The following is a 26026-nucleotide window of genomic DNA, read 5'->3' on the forward strand; positions in this document are numbered from 1 at the left end:
CTCATTAAAAGGGGTCTACCTGCCATCCTGTGATTACATCTATGTACGCTAACAGTCTAAAGGCGAGTCTTAACGGCATAGCCTTTGCCACCGTTCTCAGCCTCATTATCCTCCAGAATTAGAAGGCCAATTACAGAGCATTAGCTTGACAGCAGGATAGCCACCATTAGCTTACACATAAAACGCACCACCCAGATAGCTACAAACAAACAAACAGTCGGATATTGGATGTTTTTCGTTCGCCAATAAGCTTTGCCCAGTATCCAATAATGTGGCTGGACATAAAAAAAGATGGAAAGGTTGAAAACTTGTGGGTTTTATTTTTTTTGTAAAGGCAGATGTTCCTTCTGTGGTTTGGGATTGAACTCCCTGAGACTATATTCCAGAACTGCAGTTAGCTTCATCAAAGACGGGGATAAACAAAGTAACAAAGAGCAGATTCTGGCAGTAGGAGAGGTCAATGATGGCAGCCAAAGTCTTCATTAAATCCTGACTTCCAGGACGAGATGGTATGGGGGAGGTGTATTAGGGGAAGAAAACGACACTGGGTAGCCATGTCCCCTGGGAGCAGTATTATTAGACGGACAGATGAGGCGAACAAAGGATAATGTGACTGCTCTGGTAAGATGAAGTCACGGCAGAGACAACAAAGGCGTCCCCAGGCATGATGAAGACGGTCGCTTCAAAGTCGACATTCAAAGATGACTTTAATGCGATCTTTGACCTCTGAATCACGGAGCGTTCGAATCATTCCATGTCGCGTTGGAGGCAAATTCAAATTTTTGTCTTGATGTGGTCTTATTTCAGACCCCAGCTGGGACAGGTTTTATGTATGTGTGTGTCCATGTGTGTGTGTGTGTTTGCCTCTATTACCTCTACATTTGCCGGGCAATTTGCCTACAAGGTTCCCCTTTTTCTTGCCCACTGTCAGCTGGGACAGCCCACCCCCCTTCCCATGGCCTTTCAAGGGATAAGTGGTTTTAGAGATGAATGGACGGATGAATGGACAAACACATAAGCACTGAAATTGTTGTTGAGCGTCACAATAATGAGAGCCATTACCAAAACCAAAATAAGCATTTGCTGGAACACATGAGAAAACATCTGGTACAATATTTTGTCGAAAGATAATAATATATACTCTTATTCCGTCCCAATTATTGAAAGTTTATTCTACCACCAAACAATATTGACACGTAAATGGGTTGCTGGAGTAATCATTTAGTCATTTTTTTTTATTATGATTTTGAATACAGCAACAAAGAAATAATTCACCCTTCTGGCATCCATATTTCTTTATTGTGTTATATTTATTTATAGATTGTGTTACATTTGCATAATAGGAAATATTCTATATATAAATATAGAATAAATAACATATCAATAAAAAATATATAAAAAATATATAAAAATATATAAATATAATATAAAAACATATAAATATGATAGTACTGCTTTTATTGTGATACAATAATCTAGCAAATAACTCCATCAATAACATAAAACTAGATTTTGGAAGGACTCTTACCCAGCAAATATTAATGGGCTGTTGCGTAAGTGACGCCTGAGTCCCTTCATGAGATCTGCTACAGTCAAATCATTTGTGCTGTCAGGTCTTATCAGTAATCTGTCAGAGTAATAATAAAAAAATTCAATGATTTTTTTTTTCCTCATGACTGCCCACAGTGCCAAAAATTAGCTTGATGTAAATGGAGGCTGCCTTTCTCCGCACCAATTTTGTCTCCCTCCTTTCACAGCAACCGAGTTGAGCTAATGTGCTGCGGCAGATAAAGTTGTATCGCTGTGGATCGAGCACTGATGTGGCCCGGGCCAATCGAGCCGCTTTGTGTCTGTGTAGTTTATGTAGGAGAGACCGTATAAAAAAAAAAAAAAGAATTGCTGCCTGCCTGTCATGGACTGATAAATGATTCCCTGTGAAATATCTTTATTAAATCTGCCATTATAAAAAAAAAGCCTTTTCAGCCACGTCATTAGCATTGCAATTTATGAGACAAAATCGACCCCCGTGTGTACCTGGCTAATTCAAACCAGATTAGTGGAAATTAGGTAGGGCGCGTATTAATAATGCATCGGACTGGGATCGCCTCGCTTTCTGGTGTTTCATAAATCCACTTCTGGGCATGACGTACTCTCTCTTTTGTGTTGTTTTTTGATGCGTCAGATGATTTTAAATCAAACAACAGCCGCAAATATTGCAACTCAGCATTTGAGAGGAAGGAAGCTCCATTTTTTCCTCTACACAATTAAACTGCGGATTGGCAATTTCTAATCTCTGACGGTTCCGTTTTGAGTGAGATTGAAGCTACCGTTCAGGAATGTTTGGATGATGTGATGCGTTCCGATTCACGCGCGGCAAGAAAAACAGCCTTCGGACAAAACGGACAACCATTTGTGAGTCATTATGCAACTGCAGACGAGAACCGGGGGAGGGCTTTGCTAACCCAGACGATGCCAAAAACATCCAGCAAGGCAGAGAAGCATTTGACCTTAAAACGGAGGGATGGCAAAGGGCTCCAACGAGATTAAAATGTTCCTTCCCAAAAGGAGGCAAATACAGGACAGGAGTATAAATAGGATGCCGGCCGTCCCCCATCCTGCAGGAAGGGCAACATCCTGTTTAGCTCTCGTGTGACATCAAAAAAATAACAATAATAATAGAACTTGTAAATAAGTCACAACAGAACATCCTCTCCCCTTGAGAGCTTTAGTCTTCTTACATGACATGACGGAAAAAAAAAAAAAAGGTTCTCAGACGGCAGCTTGGTGAGCAATCGCACATCTCGTGTGACTTTGAGAACTTTCCGGGTGCATTTGTTGTGTGCATGGCCGTGGGGTGCTACGCTTATTGGATTATTTATCTCACAGTAATACAAAAAGTTGTTTTTAAGGTCGGGAGCCCGGGGTAGAAGAAGGGAAGCTGAGATTTAGACACTGCTGTCTTTGGTTGTCGTCACGAAGGTCACCGCGATGAATTTCGTAGGAGAAAATTCGGGCCTCGAAATAACTATTTTGAGGTTTTTCCAGTAACATACACTGCGCCACACAACGGCGAAATAAATACACATTCCCCAAACATGAATGACATGCGAAGCGACACGTTATCATTTCCAAAGAGAGCAAACACAGTTGCTAATTTATCAATTCCCCGCTAATTACAGTCTATTACAAGCGTTCCTCCACATTTTCCAAACGACCGCAAACAAGCGGCGCTGCCCAATGTCTGTGGCCGTCGCTGTCTCTTGCGAACGGCCGCTTCCACCGTCATGAAAGCGATCCAGTGTGATGAGTGTGTGCGCGTGTGCGTGCGGACGTCTGGGCAGTTTTAAAAACCACACGCACAACCGCCGCACTGTTCTCGACAGGGTGGAAACATGCTGTACCAGGAAAGCCCGAGTGTGCAAGCAGACTAACAAAGTATGCACTGTGTGTATGTGTGTGTGTGCGCCGGTCGGCTAAACACCCTCGGTTGTCCGTCTTGGCGCATTTCTGCAGGTGCGGGCGGTTTACTCGGTCGGTAATGTTGTTCACAGCTTGCCGCCTTTTGCTGAACCGGGGCAAGGCCGAAGTTAACAATGTTTCCCTTTTGGAGAGGAAACTGGAGCACAACCACAACCAGAGTTATTTTAAGTCCTGTAATGGTCTGACCTCAAAGTTTTGTATTCTGGGCTAATGATTTGAAAAAAAAAAGACTTTTGGGATTTTTTTTTTGAAGTTGCTGTGAACATATGAGAGGGTCAATATGATTAGAAAAGTACAAAATGATACATGAACCACAAAAGTGGATGTACCGTAATTTTCGGACTATAAATCGCACCGGAGTATAAATCGCACCAGCCATAAAATGCCCAAAAACGTGAAAAAAAACATATATATGTATATAAGTCGCTCCTGAGTATAAGTCGCCCCCCAAACTATGAAAAAAAACGCGACTTATAGTCCGAAAATTACGGTATAGCAAATCCTCTGATGGGAAAAGTGAGCGTAGGCGTGCTGTGCGTGGCATTTAGCGAGCTAGGCACGCTCTTTCATCACAAAGGGCGGCTGGCGTGTGCCCAAGCGAAGAGCCTCTTCATTGCTGGAGATGTAAGGGTTCTGTCACTCTTCTTAGATATTTCAGAGACTAAAGCACGCCCGATTATTAGGAACACTCGTGTACATCTTCATGCTTGATTTGCTTGTCGTTTCTATTTGACTCCTCCTTTTTTCTCCTCACATCTGGCTGCTTTGAGGGAGGATCCAGCGGGAAACTAATTTGCCTTCCCTGAACGCTCGCCGCTATCATTGAGCCTGTCTTGGTCCATCCCCCCTCCTCTCTTCCCCTCTGTGTCAATCTTTTAGCCTGATCTCCATAATGCCGTTTCTGGCAGGAGGGGCTGGATGTTGCTTTGTCCAGGGTGAGGCTGGAGCAGCGGGATGATGAGCAGGTATGGCTACTCGGCCAACCTCGACTGGCAATTTTGGCTGACAGCGCAGCGTGTAAGGCCCACACACACATGCACACACACAGTCAGAGGTTGTGGAAACTGTCAGATAGAATCAGTCACTAAACTCCCAAATTAACAAAATGTTCCCACCCGTTGTGCGTTGATTATCTTAATCTACATTCTTTTATTCTTGAACGTATTATTTTTCCCATTATTATTTTTTTTTAATTCAGAATAGTCTGATAATATTTTGGTAAGAACTAATAAATAACATTTTCTTTAACATATTATATATTTTTTAATTTAATATAATTAATTATAATTAATTTAATTTTTAATAGTCTGATAATATTTTGGTTAATGAATAATAAATATATAAATTAACATGGAATAAATAAATAACATGCAAAGAAAAAGAAGACTAAATGCAATATGTCCTTGATTGTTTCCCGTCTTGTTTGCTCGTGGTTGGTGCCGCAGAACCTCACCAGGGGAGGCATCAGAGGAAAAAATGCCCAAGGCTTCTCAATCGGTCCCTATTGTTGTGGTGGAGCACCTGCTCCAAAATAATTAGGTCATATCTTAGTCAGTCACGCAAGTGTCAAAACCGATGTCTCTTCATCCTTTATTAGTTTTCTGAGGTGATGTTTACAAATGCTAATTAGTACTTCAAATGGGGAAAGTTTGAACTTTAGCCACACATTAGGTAGTCCGCTCTACTGCTCAACACGTGGGGAAATTAATGACGAGGAGCACGGAGGAGGACCTCAATTATGTGTCCACTGCAGGGGGGGTGTTAATAACCTAATAAGGAGCCTGACTGCCGGCTTTTATTGATAATTGAATTACATTACGTCAAGCGCAACGCTCCACGGGGCGGGAGGAGCACAATGCTAATTGCATTGTGGAACATTGAAATCAAATGATCAATGACTAAAACATTTGGGGATCAGAACTAAACTCCGTCCGTCATCCTTCTCTAAAAGCTTCAACGTTCTATAATGCTTTCCGCCAGTAATGAGAATATCACGTCATCCGTTCAGTTTAATTTCCATTTTACAGCCCTTTCATCGACTCCAGCCGAGGCTTGATGGCCCGTGGCTTAGCGCGAGAGGTGGCGGGTTGTGTACGTGTGTCCATCTGCCTACCTCCAGCATTGAGATGTGCCCCATCTCCATGAACACATTTAATGGCAGCCCTGACGGTGCGCTCAATGATCCGATGGACTTGGGTGGTTATTTCCACTTCTCTGCTCACAAACATCCGACACTGTGACTTTTGTTTAATTCGATCGCGACAATTGCGAGACTCCAAGCATCGTATCTCAACCAGCAAATCTGAGAATCCGACGGATTGCTCAGCAACCACCTGTGTCGACATGAATTGCCGTAACAAGCTGTGGGGATAATGAGGTCATGGGAGATAGAGACAGAAGAGAGGGGGGGGGGGGGGGTAGTATAAGCACAGAAGGGAGAGGAAGTCGCCATTTATAATTCATGTCAAATGAATTATCATCAGTACTGTGGCATTTGGAATGAATTATTGATCATGTCTAGGAAGAACTTGCAGTCGGGGGTCCTGATGGACGTAAGAGGGCAGAGTAAGCCGACACTAAAGTGTCTGCTGGCGCTGGAAGGATGTCTTCCCAGTAGCTAATGAAGATTTAGTTGGTCTGATGAGATTCCCGTCGTAGTGCGAGTGGTACGTTCCAGACGTTGGCCGTGCTGGATAGGGATGCGTAGTTTTTTTGTTGCCACAGAGAACAGGACGGAAATGAAAGGAGCGAGGTTCGGTTTGGAAACGATTAGGAGAAGCAGAAGGAGTAATCAAAGATCTCCAAGCAATGGCAATCTCAGTCGCCTCGCATGGTGGTGGCTTTCCCTGCCTCGAGCTTTGTGTTAGCCCGACTCGGAATGGGTGTGAGATGAATGAGTGAGGAGTAGTGGAGATCAAGTGATGATGAAGAAGAGATGAATGGGGAAGTTATTTGGTGGATTTTTTCCCAACATACTCGTGCTGATTTGGAAGAAAATGACCTTCAAGTGAATGTATTTATTTAATTTTATTTAATTTTATTTAATTTTATTTAATTTTATTTAATTTTATTTAATTTTATTGGCGCATATTGAATTATTATTCACCTTTCTACACTTGAACGGACCTTCACAATCAAGTCTCAAAATGAAAATTTCCAAATATTGCACTCTTTAACTAAGGCGGGAACTCTGACAGGAAGTTACCTCCCCTCTCCGGGTTCCAGAATAAAATTACCAAACTGTTGATAGATGGCTAACAGGTGCAAGGCTAATTATGCTAATCACGGCAACAGCCAAATAAACTGATTGCCGTGTTCATGTAAATGACAGCAATGTTCCTTCGGTGGCTAATTAAAATTGGTTGGGAGAACGGGAAACGAGGCGGCTGGGTTTGGATGAAAGGGGGGTGTTTAAATAAAAAGGTTCTCTGGGGTCTACTGTAATACGCTGCATTTCATTGGTTTAATGATGTCATAATGAATTTGTAATGATGGGGGCTGGCTTAGGATGCAGAAAACGTAACAAGGTGATACCAGACAAATATTCGCTCGTTAGGGGTCCGAGAAGGCTCCCATTTGATCCCACGGGAATCGGCAATTGCAAGTTGACCCAAATCTAGTCATCATTAGAGGAAAAGATGGTGAACAGAGATCAGGAGATGTGAACTCTGACACCCACTGTTGAAGTATTAAAAAGGGCAACCAGAGCTGGCTGATTATTGTTTGGAGATGATTCTGCTTTAAAGCCATCATTGCGTCTTCTCCTCACAGTCCTGCTTGCATAACTTCATTCCAGATCAGGAAAATCCAGAATATATAGAACTTAAACATGGATGTGTTTGTAAAAGACACATTTCTTGCCAGAGAAGGTAACGAAAGACAAACAGCCCGATTTTAACATTCTCTCCGAGTCATTTCCTCAATTTAAATGTAAGTCGCATTAGTCGGGATCTACTCAGTTCGATATATGAAAATGCGATGTTTGGCTTTAATGAAAAATCAATGGTGAGACGAGCCCGCCACCAGCGAGACCAAACAAAAGCAATTTCCAAATTGACGTACGGAAGCCCGATGTGATTGATTCTGACTGCTCCTTGATTTTAATACCATTCACTGTGAGCTCATTGACTGCCAAGCATCGTCTTGCGGTTTATCTACAAACTGCCAAGAGTCCTTGTCTGCTTTTTCTTTCTCTCCCAGTTTATTTATCAGGCTTTTCGTCACGCCGGGATGGAAATGTTCTATCATATTAGACAACTCACTGAAATGAGGAGATAAGAGCTTTGTGCTTGTAATTAATCACGGTGCAATCTTTATGGAGAAGGCACCTCTGGAGGAGTGGGATCCAAATTTGTAGAGCCTCGTCTGACACGAGACTGAATTAACTTTCTTACCGCACGGGAAACATAATAATCAGTCGTCAAAATCGATTTAGCATCACAATCTTTGCTTTAACTAGAACCGAAAATATGAATGTTGCAAACCAAATACAAACAGCGAGAGAATTGCGTCCTAGCATGTCTCGCGCAAGCATCTGGATACGTAAACGTTAAAAAATGCACTCACCTTGCCAAAGTCTCTGACATCAAAGAGGTCGAAAGGGTCAAACAGCTCACTGTTCCGCAGGGCAAATTTGTCATGGCAGATCTTGAGGAATGTCCGGATGTTCTTCAGACAAAGGAACTAGAAAAGACAGACAATTCGGATTAATTGCTTCGTGTGATTTGCTGTTGTGTCATTCCTTTTTTTTTTATGTTATCCTGTTATGTTATGTTATCCTGTTATGTTATGTTATCCTGTTATGTTATGTTATCCTGTTATGTTATGTTATCCTGTTATGTTATCCTGTTATGTTATGTTCTGTTATGTTCTGTTATGTTCTGTTATGTTCTGTTATGTTATCCTGTTATGTTATGTTATGCTATGCTATGCTATGCTATGCTATGCTATGCTATGCTATGCTATATATTATTGTTATGAACTTCAGGGCAAACCAACTAATGAAAAAACAAAATGCTTCCTCCTAGACTGCCGAAAGTTTCATCTAAACACATTCCTGAAGTTTGCACTTGGATTCAATGAGTAAGGCCACGAGCAGCTTTGGTCATCACGCCTCATGCTGGGTTTAGTACCCGCATGCCTTTCAGATGGCAACCATTGCACCAGCTGAAGTATGCTCCGGAGCATCAAGCGTTGAGAAAATACACAATGTTCTCCGGCAAGCTTAATGAGATGCAAGGCTTCCTGTTGCTCCAATTGACCAAGCGAGACATGTTACTTGTCAGCCTGCTGAACTAATTAGCTTTCATAGTTTGAACCGAGGAACATAAGCAAGTCGAGCTAAAGCGCCGCTTTCATCTGATACCAGATCTGGATTCCGGGATTTTGCCGGATTTTAGCGGGCCACACCTGAGAGACTCGCTGACTCATTCTCATTCAAGTGTGCACGTCTGCTCAGTGCCAGTGTCACGGGTGAAGACACCACGAGAGATCCGCCCCTTACGCCGCTAAAAAGAAACGTGATTGGTCGGGACTGACATTTGCGGTTCAGTGGCAAAGGTTATCGAGTCTGTGAATCCTCACCTGCAGTGGGGGGGTTGTTCCAGCACGTTTGCTGAAGAGAAGAATAATGTGTCTGACATTCTAATGCATGTTTAGAGATAAGAGCAGAAAAGCAGCCGGGAGAATTGCGATGATCTGACTGGCGGGAAGGGAAAAAAAAATGTGGGAAAAACTGTGGGCAAGCGAGAAGGTACATTATATTGTAAAAGAAGTTGAAAGCGCCTCAAGACACTATAAAATCAGCGGAGACTTTTTAGGTTTGGAAACTACAGATTGGATCACGGCTGCAATACTATTTAAATTTAGTCCATTAATCCAGTCGCGAGCACTTTTTGGTTTGGAGCCACATTGTAAAACAGCCATTCGTGGTTTTTACGTGTTACAATAAAATTCAATTGCAAATTAGAAAAGTGAGCAGGTGTTTGATTCTTTTTTGGCTTTTTAGATTATTAACTCGTTTTGTGGCCTTTTTATTTTTACCTGTTTCTATGGTGAATCCAAACAAAGACAGAAAAGTACAGATGGTAGAATGTTGCCATGGGAGCCGATATCAAGCATGAGAAGATTTTCTTTTAAATGGCTGCTTGAAAAAAATGACACTCCTCACAAGAAAAAAAAAAAAACGTCTTCAGAGACACCCACCTGTCAGCCACCTTCACGACAATTGATACCACAAAACAGACTGCTGCAGCAGAAGTCAAAAAATAGAAGCAGTCTGGGACAACAACAACAAAAAAATCTGTTTATCCTTAAACTGACACAAAAACACACAGCTACTCCCAAAAGTGACTGAGTGAGACGATCAAACCCCGCCCAACCTGCTTCCAGGTCAGCCAGATCCTGAAGTCCGTAAAGAGAAAAGGCCACGCTCCGGCAAATTGGAGGAGACCATGCATGAATAATTCATAGCAAAGCATGCAAATGTGTTAATCTTATCCTATTAGCCCTAAAAGCCTGTAAGCAGCCGAGGATCGACCACACTTTTAAGTCTTGTACAACAGGCAGAAGACAAAGACCAACCAGCTCATTAGCGAGGTGTTAAAATATGCCCTGTAAATAGGACACTAGCATTTTTTTTGGTGGGGTTAATCTCCATTACAGAAGAAGTCATCTGAGAGGATGAACTCCAAAGGTGTTGAACACTGTGATGACTACATGATTAAATTAGGTCCACTTTCACCTTTTCTCGGGTCACGCGAAGAAAATAAATGTAAAGCAAGTCAGATGCGCATATTGGGTTGTAGCTAAAAACAAAAACTTCTTGGGAGAGAAAAGCTTTGTGAAACTTTACGTCTTCAAGATACAGATCCCCGACTGCGGCTCAGATAATTAAATCTTTGTTTGAGAACAGAGTAGATCTGTATTTGCAGTATGAACGATGACTTTAAATGGCCGCCATTAGTGCTGAGCCGAGGGTTGAGAGTGAACATTTAGATCGAATTAATTACCCCACCAAAATCGACCACATCTAGATTAAGACTCTTTACTTTGGCTGTGCAATTAGATTTTAAATAATGCAACGAGGGACAAAAAGAAAAAGGAGTTAATGACAAAGGTGGAAAAAGGAAATATTCAATACGATTAACTACAGCAGAAGAGTTCAATTCAAGCGTGTTTGAATATGGTTGGAACTGTTTGGTCTGCGAATCTGCTTCTTGGCAATAACTTGTTTGACATTCATGGAGGTGATCCAAAACCATTTTACAAATGATTCGAGGTCATAAAACAGCTCAGACGAAAGCTGCTGTGCATGTGCATAATGCCCACCCCACCCCCACGCCACCCCGATCCCCAGCTACCATCCACGCTTATACAAATCGGTGTATCCAAGCAACAGGCTTCCACGACTAAAGTGAGAAATTCCCACTCGGGTCCATCCTACACCGAAGGCTTGATGAATGTAGGAAGGTCCGCAGGGACAGCCATGGATCAATGACCAGGTAATTTATGGCATCAGACAACAGAGTCGAAGACTACATTCATCTTTTTCCCTAGTGTCTTCCCCTCGCCGGTTAAACTTGGCAATCCTCTCATGTGAAATGTTACTGCTCACTTTTCTCCACATAAATCCTTCAAGAGCAAATATGCACGGGAGACATTACGAGGACAAAGATCGCAACTGGGCATAGCGTGGTGGTGACACACGTACGAGTCAAGCATGAGTTAGCTCCTTGACTGATAACCCTTGGGGATTTCCCTACACAAATATTTTTTTTGTGCTAAATCCCCGAGAGGGCTGATTGGACACAATGGACCGGGTCGACACGTAACATGAAACCGAAAGCAAAGACACAGATCGTGACACTCCCACTTGGCCCATTAGCTAATGTAAGCAAAATTCTGATCCAAAGCTCAAATGCCAAGAGGACCAATGAGTACATTATTAGCACAGGTTGCTTTACCTTTGTTTTAAGGAGCCATTATGTACAGCTCTGAGCTCTTGATGGCCGTGATTATCTCCAAGGTGACTAATGCTATTAACACGGAGAGCAGACGATTAATTACCCAACTTGCACTGGGGGCCGCTTTAATCAGCATCGCTGCAGCTCGGATGAACATTCAATCATCACATATAAAGAAAAAAAAAAAAATCGACATCTCTTTTCTAATTACATTACCGTGGCCAAGATAAATAATTTCATTTTCCAGCATTAATTGGAAACTTGTACAACTGAAGCTCCAGACTTATTCAAGCATCATCCTTGACAAATACGATTAACTTAAAACCGCAACAAAACTACAGCAGATGAAGTCAGACAGAAAAAAAATGGAAGCAAGTTGTACAACACGCCTAAGGATGCGGTATTACATCCTGTGTTGATATATTTCAAGGTTTTATGAAGAAATGTACTCGCTCATGATTAAAACAGGGTTCTTGGAGTCGGTCGGGACAGCTTCGTCATTTTTATGGCATGCTCATAACGGTTGGAGGCTTTGGGGCATTGTAGGCCATTTTAGAAGCAAGACCTACCTGGCATTCAAACTTTCTAGCTACACTATATAATACATCATGAAAGCTATATGGCATTGGTGTTAAACATAAGGCCTGTGGGCTGGTTTTGGTTCGCAATATCATTTTATATGCCCCCTAAAATGCTGTCCTCGCATCCTTCTATATTTACAAACTGTGATCGTCCAACATTCAATCCCGGCGAACCTGAATTAACTTCTCACTTGTGACCCTTCAACCGCCTGGGCTCAACTCGGCGAGACCTCGACATCAAGCGGTACAAAAGCTTATCTTTTTTTAAAAGACAGTAAAAGCGTAGAACAGAGGCGCCTGGATAACAAAAACAAAAAAAAGAGATACTGAGAGCTTTGTCAGGCGGATATAGAGCGAAGGCCGGGATCAAACGTCCACTTTCTGCCAGTAATCCACCTTGAGAGGGAGGGCGGGCGGGATGGTGGGAGATGGCAACAGTGGGGAGTATTGCAAAAGAAGAGAGTTGTTGCTCAGTCAAGCTAAAAGGCCCTTGCAGTACAAAAACAGCATCAGAAAATTGGGCTTAGAGATAGATAGTAGATACTGCCGACCAAATTTCTGAACTGGAATTATTTGCTGAAATAACTCCATCATTTAATCCAGTGTCTACGATCTGAAATAAATTCAAACACTCTCCAGCAGAAGATCCCAAAACGCCGACATCAGCAGCCAAGCGAAGCTCTGAGATATGATTGCCAGATCATCCCGTAGGGCAGAGGTGAGACTCAAAGAGGCGAAAACAGTTTGATGGACCTTTTCTCCTCTCCCCTTCTTTCTCCCACACACTTGGATTTGTGCCTGCAGCAGCTCTTTAAAAATAGGAGGCTGAAAAAAAGCTGTCACTCTGGATTTAGCCTACTTTCCAACGTGGCCATTAATTTCAAAGCAGATGGCAAAAAAAAAAAGATGGAGGGTGGGGGGGGGCATTCAGGGGACTCGACACGGCTGCTGAATAACAAAGTGGAGATTGGTGACCAATGAAAGAAGCCTTGGCCGTTATTTGAAAGCACATTATCGTCTTTATGAAGGTGATATTTCCGAGAAGTTTATCACTACTAAGAGTGAGCGTGACACTAAAGTCATCAAATGGAGGTTATAAACTAGCAGACATTGGGTGATGAATACTGGAGGTTATCATATTTTGCCTCGTGGTATGTATCATCTGTCATCGTACCCTCCTAAACCTTTCCAACGAGAATTTAGAAGTGACATGTCCGGATTTCAACCAGGAAACAAAAAAAGGCCGACCGGACTACAATGATGTAAAAACAGGTTGCAATAAACAGCAGTGCCATAAAAAAAAAAAAAAAAATGACAACCCCACGTGGCGCTAATAAAGCCGTTAGCCTATAAAGCCTATAAGATGTGAGATGAAGCAATCTCCTCATCTGGAAAGGGTAATTAATTAACATGCCGGCGCCTCGCAGGTTAAGATAATGCACGCTATCATATCACAAACAAGGCATCCTCAAGGACGACCATTAATCATGACATCAGCCGTCATGCTCGGCATCCTTGAGGCGTTTCTTTGAATTCCAACCCGGCAAAAATAAAAACCTTATGGTGAAAGTTAACACGCTGACTGGAAGAAAATGCAAATAAAAGCTACACACTTGACTTGGATACAATCCCTGCAACATGCAGCCCCGAAGGCAACGGGATTCTTTAATGACTCAATAGAATGGTCGATAGAGCAGGCGAACGTATACTCAGGTGAGCTGAGCTGGTATGCCCAACACAAAGCTCGCTTTATAGTTCTCGGTGTGATAGTTAATGGAGCAGAACCTGAGGTAGAATACTGGCAAATGATCACCTCTACAGTTCAAAGCCGAGGTCCATGACATTTGCGTCGACATAAAAACGACATCGTAAAAAGTCCGGAGCAAATGTGGAGAAGTTTTGTGTGAATTGAAAGGGATTCTGCAATCCAGATCGGTGCTTTATTTCGGAATAATGGTCTCGCTGTAGTAGGCAAAGGCTGCACAAAGAGGTTTTGTCTCGTCTCGCTTGGCTCTGATGTCGCTTGGTATGAATGAAGCAAGACCGCCACAGGCCGTATGTAGCTGACAAAATAAGCAACGTACCAAAATAGCTATTGACAAAGAATGTGCTACGAGAGTGCAAATTCCTCAAAGGAAGCTGGAACTTTGCCAAAACGAACAAGTTCAGGCAAGGAAATGTCAGTCCTGACATTTACTACGACTTGGACTGAGTGTCTGCCTGGTATTTAAATCAAAAGGTACCGTAATTTTCGGACTATGAATCGCACCGGAGTATAAGTCGCACCAGCCATAAAATGCCCAAAAAAGTGAAAAGAAAAACCAAGTAATGTATACAATGTAAAAATGTATACAAGTCGCTCCTGAGTATAAGTCGCCCCCCACCCAAACTATGAAAAAAAAACGCGATTTACAGTCCGAAAATTACGGTAATTAGAAAGAAATCAACAATTCAGGTTAAGGATCAGGCTCACTCACCCCAAAAATGAATCTTTGACGTCTATAGCCGTCAATGGCAGTGAAGGAGTTATCATTTCCGATCGGGTCAATTGAAAAATCCATTTTTCTTAGGTGGAGCACAGAACGACTGGAACATTGAGAGCAAAACTACTACAGGGACTTTTGGTAAAACAAGTAGTTGTGTCGGCACCGCTTAACAGCGGGATTTTAGATTTGCTCATAAAGGTGTTGCGCTAGTAATAAGAGGGCCTGGCTATTACAAATGCTTTCCCTCTACAGGAGGCAAAAGATTATTAGGCAGATCCTACTGTCCGTCCATCTATCACGCGGCAGGGAGTGAAACATTAAGGCCGAGCAATGTCCACTTAGGTGAAGACACTAAAGTAGACTAACATAGAAGGTCTGGAGGGAGAGCAGGAGGAGGCTGGATGAAAGTGAGACTCAGATGTGGCCGTGGAGCGGAAAACTTGCAGACTAATCGCCTTGGGTGGCTGCAGTTTAAGTTACAGGATTGAGTCTGCCAACTTTTTTTTTAATCTCCCAGCAAATAAGCATTGCCAGTTCATATTTTGGACATATGTTTGGGATTTTTGAGCTTGACTCAGGCATTGCTCATATTCTCGGTGGTAGGTTGTTTTATATTCGGCGCTGTTTTGAACAGTGGCTCCTGGGTACCGTGGCGATATTACAAAACAGCATGGTGGCACAGCATTTACGGTGGGAAATTACACATTAAGCCGCTGTGTCCCATAAGATAATTATTCAATTACACTTTCATTGCATTTTGATGATGCAATTTTGCTTGAAAGTGAATCTCGATGGCTGTTAGGAAAAGGGCATTAACAGATGGAACTTAGGGCTACGGAAATTAAATAAGATATGTGCTGGGTGGGCTTTGGAGTCCATCACCGACCCCTTAGTACGCTTTGAACAGACCCGGAAGGATAAAATGATGACAGCGTCTCAAAAAGTCGAATCGATTCGTAAAACCTTCGAGGTAAGCTCTGCACTTAAACCTTGACTGTGCATGTTTGTGCGATGTTGCCATCAATCCATTCCACTCTTTCGAGCGGTCGCTCCCCAGATATCTGGATTTTGCCGAGCTTTATAGAACAGACTCTTTGCTATCAAGTCTACTTATCAGCCTGTCACACTGGACGGTGAAGATAAATCTAGCCAATTAAAATTTAAATTGCCGGCTGCACTGCCGTGACTCGGCTCTCTGGGTTAGACTGCTTCAGTCAGAAGCAACAATCGGCAAAGATTAGACACGGTCAGGGTTAGGTGGGGCGGTGTCGAGCCGCTCGGTCATTGAATTGAGAGAATGAAAATATTTAGGATTCAGATTCAGTTGGTTTAAATAAACACGTCGACTGTTGTGTGTCTATTCAAACGGGTCGATCAATAGCAATAGATCGAAGCCGAGGGCTGCAATCACTGTTATCGGTGCACATATTGACAAGTTGGTGGATCACCAGCAAGAGCAACCAACTCAAACCCAAACAATCCACATTATCAACCAGCTCCAGATAAAAAACTGTTTTTTCCTCCTCCCTGTGGCGTTGAAATAATTTGTCCTACTCTTGTCATCTGCACCAAAAAGCCTCTCCAGCGGCAACCAGTCGATGCGGCACAAAGCGGGCTCTGTCCTCGGACCATGCAAACGAGCAGATAAGCGAGGCGTGGTAATCGTGCGGGATTTTGATGATGCAAAGAACCTGGCACAAAACCCCCACATTGGCTCAGGCCCACGTGAAGCAAGAGATATGGTGACGATCAAGTCTCAGAGGTGCACTGGAGAGATGTGATAATAAAGAGGCCACGCCCTGGAAGAACAAATGTAAGCTTCAGCTTTGTGTTCTTAACGTCAATGTGGTCCACATCACACTGTGCTGCAGATCGCTCAGATGCAGCAAATGCTAATTGTAAACACGGCGAGTGTCGTCGCCACGGTGACGGTCGCTGGAGTAGTCTGCTCGGAGCGTGACTGCTTGTATGGTAACCTCAATTTAAAGACGCAAAACTGTCAGCGTGAACTCCCTGATCTCATCAGTGCACAGAACAAATACAGAGCGAGTCCTACTGACTTACCTTGCAGTCATTCCGGATCTTTCTATTACAAGGTAAGCTGTACTTAATTGCAAATATGTTTGGAATGTGCTCAAAAATACGTACTCGCAAATACATTAAAAAAAATTGACAAAAATTTAAAAATAATTAAAAAATTAAATTAAGAATAATCAAAAATAGTAATAATAAATAAATACAAATAATATATATATAAATAAATACAAATAATATATATATAAATAAATACAAATAATATATATATATATATATATATATATATATATATATATATATATATATATATATATATATATATATATATATATATATATATATATATATATATATATATATATATATGTATATATATATATATATGTTACACATATGTGCGGATCCCTGAAGTAAATAATCCGAATCAGACTTTTCCAGTGCCCTCAGCTGCAGATGGGGGCTTTCCCAGAGCGAATATGCCAATGCAAGCTTTTTTGCAGCCATGCTTTAATGTTCACACTGCATTTCACCATCAGAGGCCAAGACATGAAGTCATTTATGGGATTTCCTTGTGCTCTTTGACTGAGGAAGAAAAGACCTCCCTGCCCTTCTAATAAACAACATTCTATCCAGACTTCCTTTGTGTCCGCGCAGCACTACAGGAACAGTCAGCAACTTCGTAAAGCGGCTATTTACGCCTTCCGTAACAATAGCTACAATCTGGCTTCTATTAACTTATTCGCTGCCATTGACAGAAATAAACAGCAAAGATTCGTTTTTAACTGGGTCAAATGAGTTCAATTGTATCGGGCTGCTACAAAACATGACCTCACCTCGTGGTTCGAGACTTTATATTCCAATACTTATATACGACCGCGAATCCGTCTGATCATTTCCATAGCTCTACACACTTGCCCATAAAATATTTGCACGGATCCCTTTTTGCTTAACAATAGTCTTCCTCCGACTTAAACATTAAATTTCTTTGCATTAATTCACAGCAGCCACTCTGTCGCACAGACAGCGGAAGCTTCGTAATTTAGAGTTCACAGAGAGAGCTGTTTGAAGAGAGAGAAGAAAGCGAAACTTGATTTTGAGTCAAATCTTCCAACATCACTGACTTCTGACGTCGTAATGAACAAGGGGGGGGGAATTCCCCAGAAAGACTCTCCAAAATTTTTATTTACACAAGACTGTGAACTGTTATAGTTGGAGGGTGACCAAAATCGAGCTGCCTCCATCATGATTTCCACATTATGTCGTTTAGGTTGTGTTCGAACACATGGACACTCCTCAGGAAGAAAAACACTCATGCAGCAGATCAGATGAAACGTGTTGGTCATAAAGTGGAAGAATATCAGGGCAAACTATAAAAATACTTTTTGCCGTTGCCCTTAAATTTTGTACGTGACGCAGAAAAAAGAAGAGCACACCGAACATTAATCCAAAAGACATTAGTCATTTTGACGCATCACACCTTAAACAAAAACATGTTATTATTTTGTGTGTTTTTTTTCACCGTATTTATTTATAGCAGAGTAAACACATGTACTAGTGCTGAGTCATCATTCACATTTAAATTATTCATTAAACTGAGAGCTGGATCGTCCTGCTCGGGCCCTCCGATCAATTCCTGTGCAGTAATAATGCCGTGATCCGCCTGTTCGCATCCCTTCGACCAGCGCTAACCAATCACACTGTTAGCTTGAGTCCTACAAACCATCCATCAGAACGCGACAATGGTTTGGAGAGAAATACTCCGACGATTTACAAGAAAAAATGTCCAGGGCGTGCTTTTTAAAGCAGCTAACCGATTATTACATCTTGACAATGTTTGATTGTCGTATATTAAAACACGCTACAAAAAAAGTACCGTAAATTCCGGACTATAAGCCGCATCGGACTATAAGCCGCACCAGCTAAAATTGGGGGATATTTTAGTTATTTTCTTATATAAGCCGCACCGGACTATAAGCCGCACGTGCACACGCGTTTTTTTACAAAGACAGACCGTTCACAGAAAGCCTTTTTAAAGTTTTTATAACATACTTTAACATGTCTTTCTAAACATTGCCTGTGATGAAGGGTTTAGAGGCCTTTGACGCAGTTCACCTAGCGTGCATTCCTACTAAAGCTCATAATAGTCACAAGCAACACAGCCAGAATAAGCAGCAGCCATAGTAGTGTTTCAAAATAGTATTTTTCTTGTTATTTTTTTTCTTCAAGATACCCCAGTGTATAAAAGTGATCAAGTCATCACAAAAATCACGAAAAAAATCCTTATATAAGCCGCACCTGACTATAAGCCGCAGGGTTCAAAATTTTGGAAAAAAGTCGCGGCTTATAGTCCGGAATTTACGGTAAGATAGCTAATGTGTGCGCATGCTAACCACAGACTGAATGCAAACACAAATGGGAGTTCATGAAGAGCAACTGTAAATGTGTTGAGGTTCATGATTAAGCTCCTTTTACATTGACTTGGAGCTGAAGATGCCGAGTTGCGAGTTGGTCATTGATCTTCACATTGAACCCAAGCGGAGTAATTCACTCCGCATTTATCACACCATGCTCTGCATGAGGCCGCCGCTGACTAATTTTCTTTTGCATTATTTATCTGCAACTGATAAATGAGAATTGAGTGTAAATAGCTCACAGTCCGACCGAGTGTCAAATTTCCATAGCAAATAGTCACTTAAGTGATTCAAGGGACAGATCATCAATCATTGGGTCCCAGACAGTTATCAATCAATATTCATTATGTTTAAAACTAGCTCTTCACCTCACCCACATGCAAACTAGGCAGAATGGAGTGGAAAAATTCGCTTATTATTTTTCCAGCGCCTGACAAACCAATTAAATAAATTCGCTTTAAAGCAATTTTCTATTATAAACATAAATTCAATTTATTTCGCGACAATCTTACGCGATAATGTAAAACTATTTTAATTTGTATTTTATTATTATTACAACAAATCCAGTATTATGGGGGATTATCACAAAGGCTTTCTGAGAAAGAAGAAATCAATAAATTATGGTTGAGCTATAGATAAAACTGCAAAGAAGAGAGTCTATTTTTACTGTTGACATATTGTACAGAGCCAATGATCTCAAAGATGTGAATAATTCAAGAGGCAGATGCCGTCGTGATGGCTTAAGCTGTTCAGGAGACAACTTTCTCTTCGGGGAAGCAGCTGTTGAAAACGCGCCATTTTAGAAACAAAACCAAGCTAAAAGTTTTAAGTAGGTTACAACGGGAAAGTTTGCGCAACGTGCAAACTTAATCCAGTTAAACAGGTGCCTTGTTAAACAAATGGTGAGGAATTCTCATCACATTTTGTGCGATTGTTTTCCTCATTATTGTGTTCCCGTTTGTCCTGAGGCAAGAGGGGAACATGTCATTAATTGGCTGGGAAAATAGAAATGTTCTCTTTTATTCTGCTATTCTGTTTTTTTTTATAAGCTGCTGTCGAGGAAGTTATGCCAATGATGTCTGTTTCCCAAGTCTTATTGTTTTAATTAGAAGGAAGCACTTCAAGGTTACGGCGGCATTAAAGTATGTTGTCTTCCCACACACTTTTTGCGTTTAATCCGCCCGATGGAACATACATTTGCATTTTCTATTCCTGCATTGGATTACAGGTTGCTTATTTTGAAGGTGCGTTGAACCTGGCTGTGACTAAAATCTTAAATCTAAAAAAAAAAAAGGAGGGGTGGCATAAAAATTCATTTTAATTGTGCTTTATCGCCCGAAAAAAAATCATCAAGCATTCAAATTCTCCCCAGATATCATTTAGTACTCAGCAGGTGATATATTTAAGTAATTTTTGCTCTTACAGATAGGAAAAAGGAACCAGGTCGACTCTAATTAATGGATGAGCAAACAGAGGCGACAGCGGTGTCAGCAGGAGTACAAGCGGCCCGAGGCCCGTGACGTCCAGCTGTCTGCTCTCATAGAGTTCCTCCATGAGCGATCTCTCATTGTCATCGCCTTGGAACACTTCACGCCCCACCTCCAGATTCCGGACTGATCTCAGAGATGCGGGCTGACACCTCCTCACCCTCCTTGGAGCGGCCTTCCTTGGGGAGCGAGGATAACATGACCACGGTTTCTCGCGTTTGTACACGCCTTTGAGCAGTAAGGAAAACAACGCTCGTTGTTGTTTTATTTTCCTTAAAGTCGATTGACTGAATGATTTTGTGGGGAGGGGGCGGGGCTATAAATCTATAAATGTAAATGAAAAGACGGTTATCGATGTTATGTTAAAATGCACTGGGGCGTAGAAATATGAATTAGTTTTGCCAATTAAACACACAATATTGGCCGGGCACTGCGAGACATTAGGGAAGGTTTACTTTCAATTTGCGGCGCTATCAGTGGTGGCAGAACAAAAATGTCTCCGGACGTAAACAGAGAAAATGAAAGTCGAGGCATGTTGCGGGCTAATTAAAAATTTGGCATTGTGGACGGAGTTTGTTCGTAGAGATAGCAACCATCACCTAATTCCATACAAAGATTAGAAAGGGGGGTTGGAAAGCTACAAAACAAACGCGGAATGTGAGCGGAATACAAATGAATGTTTCACCCTTGTAGTTTTTACGTTTTTCTTGAAAGCTGCTTTCGAGTGTAAAGCAGAAATCGAGAAAGATGAATGACGGTGACAATAGCAGTTCATCAACTCTGAGGGGAGCGGTCAGGGAAAAATGTCACTCCACCTACACTCCTCCGTCAAGGTCGAGTTATATTGAAGAAGAAAAAATAACCTTTTAGGTAGGCAGACAAAAAAAACATGTCAGTGTGTCCATTAGTAACATAACATTTGCGAAGGTGTCTCGTCTGGCATGTTAAGCTCACGTTGAGCCCCCCCTCAGGAGAAACAAAATAACACTTAGTGAGAGCAAAACCACAACGAAAAGAAAGCCGCACGCAGATTTCTCCGAAATGAGCTAAGCCATGAGAAGAATGTCAAACTTGTGCTTAGTTTGCAAGAATAACAGCAGGGGTGTCCCGGCCAAAAGGTGGTGGACTTGCTCAAGGTGGGGAAGGAAGGGTGTGTTTGGAACTCTCTGTTCTACGTCCAGATGTTTCTTGTTGTCTGGTCGAGTGCGGCAAGACGGCTGAGGAGAAGATTATGAAACTCTTTGGAGGCAGGAAGTGAAATATAAGAAAAATATGGATTTGGGGGAACTTGATCAGTTGCTTATGATTATACTTTTTTTACTTTGATATTCATCTATTCAATTTAATAGGTCACGTGTATCACTTTAAGTGCAATTCAGTATTACGACACCAAATTCAACCGGGCTGAGTGTGGCTAATCTGCTGACTAATCATTAGTAGTTGAATAAAAGAGTGTGTTAAAGGATTTTGAGAACCTTAAAGGCACAAAATAACAATACAATTGAAACTTATTTACCGTAATTTTTGGACTATTAGTCGCACCGGAGTATAAGTCGCACCAGCCATAAAATGCCCAAAAAAGTGAAAAAAAACATATATATGTATACAAGTCGCTCCTGAGTATAAGTCGCCCCCCCCTCACCCAAACGATGAAAAAAAATGCGACTTATAGTGCGAAAATTACGGTACTGTGTATTGACTCATTTCTCAAATTGATGAGTTTTATTAGACACCGTGCCTTTTAATTGCCTCAACTTGGTCCGGCTAGCTAATGTGGTTAACAGCGCGGTTAGCCAGGTTTGTGTGCGTCAGGTTAGTAAACGTCAATAAATCTTTCTGGTTCTCATGGTGTTGTGTAGTTAAACATTTGTCTGCTAATGGAGCTAAGTAGTTGCGGAGAACCAGACATAGTGTGAGACATGCTCAATTTCACCGGTAAAACCCGCTAAAAGCTTCGTCGCAATCAGATTCAGTAGCCTTTTTTTCCGTCTTTAGAATTCCCCAGGAGCCTTGACCAATAAATCGGAATAGTTTAACCACATTCTCTTTACACCCTGTTACTTTTACAATGCGAACACAAAACTAGTGGCGAGCCTAATGGGATTTTTTTTTTCTTAGCTTCTGAGAAATGCCCTGGCTTGACTCTCACCGGGCATCGAGAAGAAATCACATTTCAAGAAGATCATCAATCAAAACCACAACTGTGGAAAATAAACAGTTGCATCGTAAAAATAAAACCCACTCCACTTCCCTTTTATTTTTTTTTATTTTATTTTTTTACTAGCTACACCAAGAGCAGCTTACTGACACAAATGCGTTTTTGACAGCTACGCTGAGTGAAACGAATATCTAATAAAAATGGTTTTCCCCGCACAAACCGAGACGGTAGAATCGTCAGGAACGAGGCGTGCCGTGAAAGACGGGCCCTCACACAGCGCCGAGGCAGCAGACTAAACAACTCTACAAATATAATTTCGGGGTTACTACAAAACGCACACTCGGCACTCTTTCCATCTCTGCTCCGTTTCCACTCGGCTTGTTTTCTCCTTCCAAATACGAGTTACCGGTAACAGCCGGTAATTATTGAACCTTGACTTTATAAAATCAAGGTAATCCTGGTACCTGGTGTGTGGAATGTCAGCCTCGACCGCTTTCTAATATTCCAAGATAAATAAATTACATTGAAGCTATGAAGCAGACCTGTGACAAGAATTTTACCCAACAGATCCGACCGGCTTTTGTTTACCCCTAAAACAAACCCGATAAGGAAGGGGGAAAAAAAAATAAAAAAACAACCGTGAAGAATTTGACCAAGACAACATCTCAGAGCTAGCGGGGGAGCAAAAGCTGGGCCATCAGGAAATGACCTCTCCCGCCCTCTGCATCCGCACATTACACTGTTCCACTTTGTACGTTTGATTAGCAAGAGACAGAGCGATCAATAACCAAGTGGTCTTTTTTTTTTTTTTTTTTTTTTAGAGCGAGCCTAACAGTGCAACCCAACCCGTGTGTCCTTCCACAGCCAATTATGTGATATGATCAATACGCGTCAGCAAAAAAAAGATATCTGTGCTTCTCCATTCCGTGGCAAAGACCCGAAAAGCTCCAGCTCCAAACAAACACACAAACAAGACTCCCAAGTTTGCTCCCGTGCGTCATAGGAGTACATATTATCTGTTTCCTTTGGAAAAGAGAAAACATGAAGTTGCTTATCTTTCCTGCCCGGAAGAGGTTGAGCATTTTTGTGTGTGTGTCGGTAGCGCTGAGGTAGGAGGTGTCCACAGGGGGATGGGAACTGCTTCGCGTCTCCTCGGAAGTAAAGTCCAGATCTTAATCTGTTCCAGTTGGTTTAGCTCATAGGTATCAAACTTAAGGCCCGGGGGCCCAGATACGGCCCGCCACATCATTTTACGTGGCCCGCGAAGACAAATTCTGCATCGACTTTGTGCCATTACTTAAAATGATCTTCACTTCAAAAAAAAAATATTTGCTTGAAAAAAAACTGATCAGTACCGTAATTTTCGGACTATAAGTCGCGTTTATTTTTCATAGTTTGGGTGGGGGGGCGACTTATACTCAGGAGCGACTTATATACATATATATGTTTTTTTTCACTTTTTGGGGCATTTTATGGCTGGTGCGACTTATACTCCGGTGCGATTTATAGTCAGAAAATTACGGTAAATTAAGAGCAAAAATAATGACTAGAGAAGAAATAAAACAATCTTCTGTTGTCTGGCACAAGAGGAACTGCAGGGGAGATATTCTGCCATCTGGCTGGTCACAACTTTTTCATTTGGTGATGGCGCCCAGCAGAGCGTGGCTGGCTCCGCAACGACGGAGGCACTCCAGCTCTCCGTGCCCATGCTAATCAGCCCAAACAACCACCATGCAGATGGAGCCTCTTCAAAAATCAGATGGCGCTCATAAGGCTCCGCGACTCCTTCGGCTAGTGAAATTTAAAAAAAAAAAAAGAAGAAGAAGCTTCTTCCAATTGGAATTCCTTTGCAGGGGTGAAATTGAAGATCTGCCACAAAATGCCTCCAACACGATCGAGAAGCTTAAAAAGTTCGAAAACATTAGCGCTAGCTTCTTTGTAAATTGGCGAAAAGAGATGTGGCAGCAAATCTGGGATTTGTTCACTTGTCCTTTTCAGTCTACTAAATCGAGACATTTTGTGTCCAAACTTCTAAGCTCCGCCCACTGGCAACTTCAGCATGACAGCAACAATTGCTTTCCACACACGGATTTCGACAATCTTCAGTTCAAACAATGTCTCCGAACGATTACTCGATTATTAAAACACGAGGCGATTGATCAGATCGTCGATTAGTTCTCGATTAAATTAATCCTGGTACCTCTTGACCTGAAGATAACTTTGAGCTATTAGCCAAAGAATGAATAGTGCAAACTCAGCGTGTTTATTTGTGTCAATAACAGCAGCTTTTATCGTTTTAATGGAAAGACGACGAAAGACGTGATAAGACTCGATTCATATCACGCACGCAAGCAAGCACTTGTCCACGAGTGCACACTCGTCAAGATGTTGTCACTTCTCAGCAGAGCTTCACTTGTACTTTGCGGAAAATAACATAAAAAGATCCAAGTAGCTCTTGACTTCCCAGTTTGTCCCGACTCGCTTGATCCTGAGAGCATCTTTAGTTTTACTTCCAGGTCAAGTGGGAATCAACAGCGGGACATCCATTTTGTCACCCCAAGAACAAAAACACGACAGGTATGAAAGATCAACACATCGATGGAAGAATTTAAAGATTCGGGAAGTGAATTTCCTCACATAAAAGGTTTAGAAAGCTCGAGCTTCGTTTTGTTCTCTTCCCGTCAATCCCATTAGCCTCTGGTGACACGGTCCCAGCTGCTCCCTCCAGGAAGTGTCCCTAACAAGGTCCATTAGCGGTATTACCTGCATCCGGCGAGCGCTTGGGTCAAGTGGTCAACAGTCCACCAAAGGCTGAGATTAAATTACCCCACGGGGGGGTCTACAGTATGGACCTCCCCATTCCCTAATAGATATTTTAGACAAGACCGGGTGGTCTATTTTGTTTTGTGGAGCTTGATGGCCTTCAAAGTGTGACGGTTAATCAAATGTGACATTTAAGAGAAATTTAAATGTAGGATCTCAATTCTAGCGTATAACTCGGTGCCCTGTGGCAGGCACGGTGACAACGTTCTTACTACACGCGAGCGAGTGTGCAGGAGCAGAAACAAAAGCTAGGATCGTCCCAAAGGGTTTTGCAACTACCTAGCTAACAGAGGGGGGGGAAAAAAGGATGAGAAAGAACCGGTGGAATATGAAGAAGGCCTCCAAGGGCTTCGGGTTTCAGACAATGAGAACTACTTGGAGTTATGATGCATCTCCAAAAAAAATCAGAGCTCATTAGGAATCCACGTAAAACCTTGAGGGGAAGATTAACGCTGCCTGGTAGAACGCAATCCGGGGATTTAGCAGTCCGTCTCGGCTGCGAGTTTTTCGTTTCGGAGATTCGTTCGGATATACGAGTTATTGAATTTGCTGGCTATTATTACGAGACATCACCTTCAGTCGCTTTGGATTTCAGACAC

General features: G+C 42.0%; 1 protein-coding gene across 6 annotated transcripts in view; it reads right to left on the minus strand.

Annotated features, from left to right (window-relative positions):
• vav2 (vav 2 guanine nucleotide exchange factor) overlaps positions 1-26026 on the minus strand; it is a 68491-nt gene that overhangs the window by 39816 nt on the left and 2649 nt on the right. For all 6 annotated transcript variants that reach the window (XR_009716394.1, XM_061293365.1, XM_061293364.1 and 3 more), the window contains exon 2: positions 8047-8163. Coding sequence is in view for 5 of the 6 variants with exons in the window: in XM_061293365.1 (XP_061149349.1) it covers positions 8047-8163 (117 nt within the window). In the remaining variant the exon portion in view is untranslated. The remainder of the gene's footprint in view (positions 1-8046; positions 8164-26026) is intronic.

Source organism: Syngnathus typhle, linkage group LG12 (assembly GCF_033458585.1).
Source record: "Syngnathus typhle isolate RoL2023-S1 ecotype Sweden linkage group LG12, RoL_Styp_1.0, whole genome shotgun sequence".
Classification (NCBI taxonomy): Eukaryota; Metazoa; Chordata; class Actinopteri; order Syngnathiformes; family Syngnathidae; genus Syngnathus; species Syngnathus typhle.